Raw genomic sequence first — 10213 nt, 5'->3', positions numbered from 1 at the left:
TGTATTTTAGCTCTAACCACGTGTTCTATTACTTGTAACCCAAACTAACCAAGTTTGTTTTTTTTTTTCGTACCAATATCGTACAATACCTTATGAAATCCTAAGGTACCAAATAGTACCGTATTTTATCGTACCGTACTAACAATCTTGGACAGCGGATAGAGCACAAGAAGTATTTCACATCAGCACAATGTCCATCATAACTTTGAGCAGCTAAAAACCAAGTCCTATTGGCTGGAAATGGAAACTCCATGATACAATGATAACGAAGATGAAAACTGATGGCTGTCGTGAAGTGAAAAATGTAGGCCACTGGAACGAAATGCAGTCAACATCCCGTTATGGCAATAACGCTGCAGTCCACAATGATGAGTTTGACGGCCGCGACCCCCAAAAGGTGGGCATCTGACAGAAGAATCAACAGCAACAGAAAACCTAGCTAGACCTCCTCCTAGATGGACAAACCAGGCTGGGCGGCAGCATAGGCTGGCTAGGCAGCAGCTGGGTAGCGGCTACAGCATGTGTCTACCACTCCAAATATGCAACGAGTGTTCAATTGGAGGTGAGGAAGAGTGATTCAGAAAGTGATAATGATCTGAGATTGATGTGAGTTTGGGATGCCCACAACATGATACTTTGTAGGACATTTCCAGCCATTTGTCCATCTGTGCAAAATTTAAGCCTTTAACATCAATAAAGCTTTCTAAGATAATCTATCGAAGGCAAATACGTTGCATGCTCAATTCTCACGCCCATCACGTCGCAAGCGCCGCTCCCCTGCCACGTCTGATTGCCCGCAAGATTCGTCTGATCGCGCCCGGCACGTTTGATCACGCCTGTAAGATTCGTCGTGCTGACGTAGTTGCCCCCGGGTCTCGACAGCTCGCGATAGCCTACACCTCGCCGATCCCCCTTTCCCCTCCGCTCGACAGTTCGTCGCCCACCCCTGCACTCAGCAACGGCTTCAGCTGCCGTTTTTGCCTACTCCACACTCCCTGCAATTCCGTTTTCCGCAATGACGAGTTGATGTTGGAGAGAGTGAGCTTGGCTCTTGAGGTGTTCTGTTTTGCAGCGGAGCAAAAATCAACTGGCGAAAGTCTGTTGCTTTCCTCACAGACCCGGACTCTAGCACGGAGTGGGCCTTCCACCTGGGATTTAGATGGGTGAGCAAAGGACAGGCCCTCCAGTACCTAGGGTTCCAAGTGGGACTCGACATCACTTCCGCCCAGCAGTTTCTTCGAGTTCTCGATTCTATTCGGAGAAAGCTGACCTACTAGAGCACAGCTTGCCTCTCACTAGCCAGCCGAGCCCTGGTGATTAACCAGGTCCTCCTAGCGACGGCCTAGTACATCACCTTGCGTTGGTGCTTCTCCTCCTCTTGCGTAATGCAGCTTCGCTGCCTAATTCGGAATTTTCTTTGGTCAGGGTCAGATTACTCCAGGGATTCCAGGGCCAAGGTAGCGTGGACGACCATCATACAACATCGGTCAGAGGAAGGGCTTGGGATCATAGACCTAGAGTATCAGAGTATGGCCCTTGTGGGCAAGCTAGTTGTGTGCGGCCTCACACCAGGAGGGTAGACCTAGAAGGTCCTATTACAGAAGGGTCTTCAAGTCTGTAGACCGAGGCTTGGCGGTGAGCGGAGACCGTCCCTGGGATGAATCTTCACATCAGCCAAATCACCCTTCCTACGCGGCTTGCTCCGCATGTGGCAGGGCCTCCGTAAGGCCCTAATCCAAAGCCCCCCAGGCTGCCAGGAGGAGATAGACCGTCAGCCAGTGATTTGAACCCCCAGGTCAGCGACCGGGAAGGGGCACAGATTGGCGAGCGCCCCCACATCCAATGGGCTGGTTAGAAGGCTGGCCTGGCTCGTACCATCAGGACATGGCGGACGGTGTACAGGATGGCAGACGACAAGGTGCTGCAGCAAGTATGAGGCTGCCAACGAGGAGTGGTGTAAACGCCCCGAACAACGTAGTATGCTTAACAATTATGATATTCGCTTGTTTTCGCGATTTAATATAAAAGAGAATGAACACTTAAAGCTGAAAATGAAAATTACTCACAAAATTACAGCCATGAAAATGTAAAAGTAATGGAGACAAGATTGAGGGTTGAAGATGGGGCAAAACCCCCCCCCCCCCGAAAGAATGTATTTCTGCTCAACCTAAGTCCCTTAGAGAGGAGCTCAGTTACAATCAACTTGAGAGTGAGGAGAAGTATTTCTCACTCTCACAAGATCATGCAAAGATATACAAACACACATGCATTATCTATTATGCAATGATAAGAACAGATTTCTTTACAGTATGAGAGAAGAAAGAGGGAAAATCAGACTTTCTCCATCGTTGATCAGCAGTACATGGATAGGGCTTGCTTCTTGTTGCTAAAATTGAAGAAATAGCTCGAGAAGGAGGTGCTGTAATGAATTTACAGGCTTGTTGTCCTGTAAAACAGCAGTGATAGATGAGGGAATATGGAGGAATTTGATAATGGAGAAGTGGGGAATGATGATGGGGATGGATGGGCCAGTTTCTGGCTATCTGTGGGTGCTGTACATGAGTTTACATCAAAGAAAAATAATGCTGAATGAAGAAAAACGAGCTCTTATTTATAGGAGAGGGAAGAGCTAGTACAAAAGGGGAAAGTGGAGTAGCACAAGACAAGTGTCCAGCCACATGTCATGAGATGTGACAAGTGGTGAGACACTTGGAAACTTGTGTGACAAGTGTCTTGATACTTGTCTCTTCTCTATGGCCTTCCTTTTTGGGCTGAATACTGTCAAGAATAGAAACAACCAAATTTAGTAAGCACAGTCAGAGTACAGAACTTACTATTTTTAGAATGACATCCCTATTTTTTAGGACTAGAATTTCTAGGCTAATTCAAGGCTCCTAAAATTTAGGGACCTCCTAAAATATAGGGACCCCCCAATATAGGTGTCATATGAAAGCTTTTTCCGTGTACATCGCAAAAACGGTATCAGAATCTTCATGTGACTTTCCTATGCAAAGAAATGTGCATTTCAAGCTTTTAGCCTACACATACACATTGTACAAGCATTTCATGATCATGCCATCTTGTTGATTGTAACTGTCTGTTCTGGCGGATCTAGCCCACGCTTCAAGGCATCAATCCTTTCTGTGTGCGAGTCTAACCCTGATATGCGTGAGTTCTGGTCACAGGCGCCCACTATAGATGGAAGTGTGAACTATCTTTTCTCTAACCCACCGCGTGGGTCCACCATAACCTGTGACCACTCATCAGTGGCCAGCTCCAATGCACTTTTCTTTATATATAATTAGTGCAAAGGAAACAAATTTAATAAATCATTATATATATAGACAAATTAATGAAAAAGGATACAAATTTTGTTTCTATAGAGTTGTGACAAGTGGAGCTGAGAAGAAGGGAGATAGACGTAGCAATACCTCAGGAGTGGCTTGCTCCCCCGATACGAGAGTCAATAGAGCCTGGGGAGGTATGGGCCGCTAGGTTTTCACCAGCAGGCATCCCCCTACAGGTGGCAGGAAGAGTGGGTGGCACTCCACCTAGGACCTTTTTCAAATATAGGAGGGGGGGCGTCGGGCTCTTGACAGTGGGCAGCAGGACGAGGGGATAGTTGTCCTTTCATGAAAGAGGATCCGGGTGGTTGGCCTTCAGGGGAGGACATGGCGCTAGAGTGGGATCCGGGAGAGTGGCTTTGGCCGGCCACTATGGTCGCTAAGAAGCCACCGAGGTTCTTGGAGTACACCGCCAGGATTGGCAGACACGTACTGATGCAGGAGGATATGGATTGGGCGTCGTCATGTAGTAGGCACTGAGCAGAGCACAGCATCACGGAGCCGTTCTGACGGACCTTCTAGCACCGCCTATGGGACAGCTGGAGGCCGAGTAGGGTATCGTATTTTTTATGGCTAGTGGCACATGGAGGCTTGGCTGTGGGGAGCTTGCTTGCCCAGATGCAAGAGGGAGTTTGTAAGCGCTGCACACAACAATCTATGGAAACCCCAAAGCACTGCCTTTGGTCGTGTGAGGCGCCACAGCTCGTGTGGAGAGGAATATGCCACATCCTTCGCCGCATAGCACCCAACCTTGAATGTATCTCTTGGGGAGCTTTTTGCTGGCAGGCGGTCAGCCAGGGCGGCCACCTTTTGTATGAGGCCGGGACGCAGAATACGATATTCATTATCGAGGCAGGGTCGTGCGCAGTGGTGGGTTTAGAGGCTCTACCCATCCGCCACGTACCGGAGCCCACAGCAGACCGCTCTGAGATATGGAAAATCATAGGGAGTCTTATTGGTTGGCATATCTGGAAAGCGCAGTGTTAGGTGGCTTTCGGCGGAGAAAGACTTTCAGTACAGGCAACCTTAGCACGGCTCTGAACCTCCATCATCCACTCCCTTCGAGGCCGATGGGATCAGGTGCAGGGCGAGTCCAGGGCTCGTCAGGAGCTCCGATGTCATTTCATGCGCACTTGGGGCGGCCAGGACCTATTCTTCGTGATGCAGGTGGGCAGCCCCAGATGGCGACACATCCCCCCTCCATGGCTTCTTGCCCCTATCCCCCCCAGACCGCCTTGAGAGGCTTGTATATATGATGTATCTGTGACTTTCATCAGCTCCAGCTTGGTCTGTTGAGCATGAGTACTCCGTTGTAATCAGTTTTTTTTAAGAAATATAATCAGCCACACTTTACATGAAAAAATAATAATAATAAAGCTTTCTAAGGCTGTTTGAAGGAGCAAAATTGTGCATTAACGCATGGCAATTAAATGTTAATGCAAGCCTTAATTTTGATGGCTTGACCGTACCCTCTTTTTCGCACACCAGGCTAGTCAGCTGATGATGTGGGATTCAAGCTCTTGTGAACGGGAGTGTGGCTTGCTATGTCATTGGTCCCCATGCTCATGGACAAGCTTGTCTGGCTCTACGGATGGCAGGTCTAATTCATGTCTATCACTCTATGCTTCATTTATCCACCTGTTGCTTGTGTCATCCTTACAGTTTGGATCTGTGTTGGTATTTCAGATGGCCTATGTTTGGTTGATCTATTTAGGGATTTGGGATTCTAAGGTGTCATTTGTTGAAGATATAGACCAATGTGAGGTAGAGCTGACTGCTGAAGGAGGATCTTCATCGCCAAAAGTATTAGATAGGTTTCAATCCCTATATGGTAACTTCACAGCAGCAAATTGCATGCAAGAAATGGACACCAATTGCTTGTTTAGAACAGAGCACTAAAGCGCATTCCACCATTCACTCAAAAAGCTAGGGGAATGGGAGAAGATTTTGGCTACTAAACCAAGACCACCCTAAAAATTGCTTGAGGACTAACGATATCTCAGCAAATTGCCCCATAAATTGGAATAGGAAAATGGGCAAACAAGGAGAAGCGCAAGACAAAAAGGCATACCATATTAGATGAAGGATAAAGGAGGCTGCACAAGACTAGCAGGCTAAGCATGCAGCTAAGAGAAAGCCAAAACCGCACAAGATGGAGGGAAGGGCAGCAAAACAAGAGTGGCAGCAACTCCACAACCAGATGAGCTGTGAGAGTTACACGGCTATATCTGTTTCCAAGCTGCCACTGCAGTTATGTACAAAGACTACAAGCAGAGGTCAATCATTAGCATAGAATTGATAAAACACCCCAAACCTCATCTAAGGCAGATAAGAACATTGTAGCACACATACTTTTTGGTTGGGTAATGTTCAACTTTCATATCTAAATTTTATCAAGAGGCTTAATAGACCCTAGTGTGTTGGGACTATGAATTATCTTAGACCATTCATGTATTTATGGCTAACGAAGGGTTGAAGGTGGAAAGTTTGGTTGGGTGTGTGTGCACATGCATCCATGCACGTGCCTGCGTGCGAGAGGGAGAGAGAGAGCGAGAGAGAGAGAGAGAGAGAGAGAGAGAGAGAGAGAGAGACACACACACACACACACACACACACACATGCATGCACGTGCACGTGCGCACCCGTGTGTGGCGGGCAGGTGCCCACATATATGCATGTGTGCACACATGCACATCAGCACCTGTGGGTGCATACATGCCACGCACGTGTGCAGGTGTGTGCATGTCAGCACATGAATATGTGTGTGTGTGGTGTGCCGAACACAAGTGCTGCTGGGTGCTCATGCAAAAAGGCTTTGATACAATTGGACACATCTGAAAATACATGAATAAAGGACAGACTACAATTACGTGAGGCCACTGTCTACATATGCTTTCCCTGAAATAAAGCATGTGGCAACAGAATTCCAAATTCACCTAACATTACAAAAAAGTCATGCTCTACATGCACAGTCCATCCTTAACCTTATCCCCATGGATTAAACAAAACGGCCCTTTGCAACTGAAAATGGGACCACCTAAGCTCTTCAACCTGAGATTCTAACAGGGCCTCAGCTTTCCTTAAGAGCCTCATTTAGTCTGAATGGGTGATGGTAATAATCCCACAGGCTACAGTACTCGGCCTATCATACTCCAGAACTGGCATTGCCTTTTCAACAATAAAAGACCTGTTCAGCCAGCTAACTCCCTGTAGGCTGTCAGAACTCACACCAGTAGTCAGCCATGGCATCCAACATCCCCAATATAGAGTTTGAAAGTGGTATGGACATAGGAAACTTTCAGCACCAATAGGTATCTGTAGCATAAAACCAGGGAAGCAAGCTCTCAAACAGATGCCCCACCAACTACACCACTAAAGGAGGCAAGTTTGGTATTAACTAGGACTGACTCAATCAAAGTCAACTGATGAGGTGATTATGGCTCTCCAAAAGGTTCCCTCAAATGTAATAGTGAATGACTTTTGTCAACTGTAAATTTCTTTTCCACAAACTTAGAAGAGACCAGTTTGCCCCACCTGGCAGCTGAAGGGTTGGGAAACTCTTTTATTCAAGACAAATTTAATGGCTATCAGCAAGAAAAATTTTGAGTATGTTCTAGCACAGATGTTATGTTTTCAGTAGTAACACCTCTTTATGCTACACAGATGACCTATAATCCCTCCCCCCCCCCCCCCCCACAAATGTAAAACACTACTTCACAGATGCCTGACTTGAATTCTACCCAGGTGGAAAATCAACATGTAGAACACACAATCCAATAGAGCAGACTGCTTCAAAAGATGATAATAATCTTTAAACTTTTTTGAAGTGGTTGCAGCTTTCATGATCACCAAAAGTAAGGAAGAAAACTTCACAAACATGTGTTACCTTCAGAACCTTATGTGTATGAAAGGTGGGTATGCAAGTACAGGACGATAGTTGCAGTCAGTATCAGACACTAAGGTTCATAGTAGACTTGCTCCCCAGCTCTTCTCTGAAAAGAAACACGTCTAAGATAATAGGATCATGATATAGCATAACTGTGGGCTATGGAAAATGACAGCTGGAATCAGTCATTCTTAAAACTGACTATCAATATTGTGTCTAACACCTATAAAATTTACTGCAATGTGGTTGGCACACATCCCCACAAAAGAAAGGAAAGAAAACCAAGTTGATCTGCAGACAATACTTTCGTATCATTATGTGGAAACCCAAAAGGTCAAAAGCTTACAAACTATGGTTATTCAGACAACAAGGTTACATGTAAGGGAGAGAAAATAATCAGGGAGTGACCACGCTCTGACTTGCAAATTACTAAACCCTTGCCCACAACACAAAGCAAGTATTAGAAGTAGAACTTCATCAAAAAGTCAGCTATAGTCATGTAGCCAGGTAACAGCTTCCTTAAGGAATCATACAATGACCAATAGCTGCTTCGCAACAAGGAGATTCTTAGAGAGAACAGGGAAATAAAGTAATGCCCAACTGATCATCTTCCCTCTCTTATGGTAAAACCACTCTCCAAAGAGTGTCAGACCACTCTCCAAAGAGTGTCAGAACACCAAACAGGTCATGTGCACTTCTTTGTAATCCTTTATATTACTGGTGGACACCTTGGGAGACATAAGAACTTACAACTTCCTTATTGGAATTTGGAAAGAAGATCAAGAATTAAGTTTAAGAAATTGAAAAAAAAGGTTTAGTTGGCACTGATCTATTTGTCAAAGACTCAAGCAATTATATTGCAAAGATCAACGAGTTCAATTCTAATGAATCAGAGAACATGCAAAGCTTTTATGACTGGAATCAACTAATATTGACCACAAATGTCAAAGCCCAATATCTTGTACACACAAGACATAATGAAACATCAGCCGAAGTGTAAGAAGTCCGTATGAAAGAACACCCCTAGAATCAGACTCAAAGAAAAGCAGAAAGACTTGGTGTAAAAACCATCAGTGTCATGGCGAGTCCAGAGAACACATAGCACTATTTTCCACAGAGAAACAGCATCTAGAGCAATTGGGCAATTCTATCCCTCAATTTGCCAAAGTGTTCCAAACTGCAAGGACTCCCCTAATGGAAACATTTTGTTTCAGAGGCAACTTATTTCCCCAAATCTTGTCCAATTATCAGCATTTGGCTGGCAAAATGACTCGGTCCTGCAGATATGTAACTCAGACCTGCACTGCATCTCAAGGTCGTCGTGACCTGCAGAGAGGTGTGGACTGCAAGCAGTCACGCAGACACAGTCAGTCATTCATACAATCAGGCATCTGAATGCACAGCCAGGCAGTCACACACAAACAGGTGTGAAGGGATTGCTCTGCAGACAGGTCGTGACCTGCAGCCACGAGGATCACCACCCGGTATGCGCCCCATTTTCACCAGTTTTCATAGTGCAGAGAACTTGGGATTTGCTGCAGGTAGGTCCTGGTTCAGTTGTACCCCTGCAGAAAAGCCAGCACCCTGTTTTGACAAATTTGGCAGTGCAGAGACCAGGGATTTTACTGCAGGCAGGTCCATGGTCCTGGGCTGACTGCCATGCTGGCCTATAGTTGAGAAAGTAATCATCAAGATAGTCACTATTTCTGCAAACAGCCCCATTGCAACAGCTGCAAATAAGCCTGCAGCATGCTGTAGACAGGGCCAGCACTTGTCCTACTGCATTATCGAGAAGTGAGAGAAATGGCCAGCTTGAACACAGCCTTTATCAACCAAGTAGTGGCAGCCCAGGGACTGGATTCTGAAGTTCAGAAGGAAGCAAAATGGTCCCCTACACTGAGGAAATAGTGCTGGGTTCTCATAATCAGCCAGCTGTTAAGCGCAGCAAGCATGTTGCAGATGAATCAATAGCAGGTCTATGGGGTCCTTTCCCCTCAAAGCCTCCGTTGTGCTCTTATGCCCATGTCACCACCAGCTCTGACGAATCTCAGGATTTTGACTAGGGAAACTTGTTGGAGTACGCAAATACTTTATTCAGTGATTATGTTCAGCGTAATCACAATGCTCTTCCTGATACTGATAAGGACGATGTTCTGGATGCTCACATGGACACCAAGGCAATGCTGCATTCTTTTTCGGGTTTCTATGGGAGAGGTGTTGTGTTCTTTTTCATGGGCAGGATCCATGTGCTTTCCTCCATCAGTGGTTGTATTCATTGTTGCAGGAAGAACGTGAGGACAAAATTTTTGTGGGACCAAGGGGTTTCTATGGGGTGCTGCTCAAATCATCTGAGAACCTTGATGCACTCTTGGCAAGGTTTCCTTTGTTTTTCTTATCGCCAACTAGTGCATGTTGTGTCATGGAGACCTATGGCAGATTTCCAACATCTGCTTCAACAAGAATGCCCAATTTGGGTGGATGTTGACCACTGTCCTACAATGTACTCACCTTTATTAAAAGATGTCATGGTCATGGTTGGTACAGTTCTCGTTCCCCCCACTATGAGGGCAACAAATCAAAATTGCATGTGTATGTTGTGGGGTACTTCTTGTATAAGGCCCACTTGGCTGCGTTTGAAATGTCCGGGCATGCATCCACTGCTCTTTCATCTTGTATGGGGCACTTCTGCAGGCCACCATTTTTCTTGTGGAAAATTGGGACTTTTATGGCTGTGTCCAAAAAATTTGGATGCCCAGGTTGCTCCTATTGCTACGGCAGATATGATAGTTGAGGGTCCTAATACTGATGATCTCCCTATGCATAGATTTGAAAAAAAGAAAACAGCTCATGCAGGCCTTGAATTGATCTAAACTTGGTTGCGTTGATGTTCTGCTCCAAAAAAGGGATAAAAGGTTGGTGTTGAGTTGCTGCAAACAAGTTCTCAAGATCTCTTATGCACATAGGTGCAAAGGAAAGATAAGCC

General features: G+C 45.7%; 1 protein-coding gene across 5 annotated transcripts in view; it reads right to left on the bottom strand.

Annotated features, from left to right (window-relative positions):
• Positions 1-950: 950 nt before the first annotated feature.
• Positions 951-10213, bottom strand: part of LOC148026783 (pre-mRNA-processing protein 40A-like) — a 136833-nt gene continuing 127570 nt past the window's right edge. For 2 of the 5 annotated variants that reach the window (XR_015692899.1, XR_015692902.1), the window contains 2 exons: positions 7231-7336; positions 951-6659 (listed from right to left, as the gene is read on the bottom strand). Coding sequence is in view for 3 of the 5 variants with exons in the window: in XM_087691300.1 (XP_087547426.1) it covers positions 7294-7336 (43 nt within the window). In the remaining 2 variants the exon portion in view is untranslated. Of the gene's footprint in view, positions 6660-7051; positions 7337-10213 lie in introns of those variants that run through there. The other 3 variants (XM_087691300.1, XM_087691309.1, XM_087691308.1) reach the window with 2 other exon arrangements.

This window comes from Lygodium microphyllum, chromosome 13, assembly GCF_053477565.2.
Source record: "Lygodium microphyllum isolate KBCC chromosome 13, Lygodium_microphyllum_v1.1.10, whole genome shotgun sequence".
NCBI classification, from domain to species: Eukaryota; Viridiplantae; Streptophyta; class Polypodiopsida; order Schizaeales; family Lygodiaceae; genus Lygodium; species Lygodium microphyllum.
The sequence above is the reverse complement of the archived record's forward strand: the minus strand, read 5'-3'. Positions and strand labels throughout refer to the sequence as shown.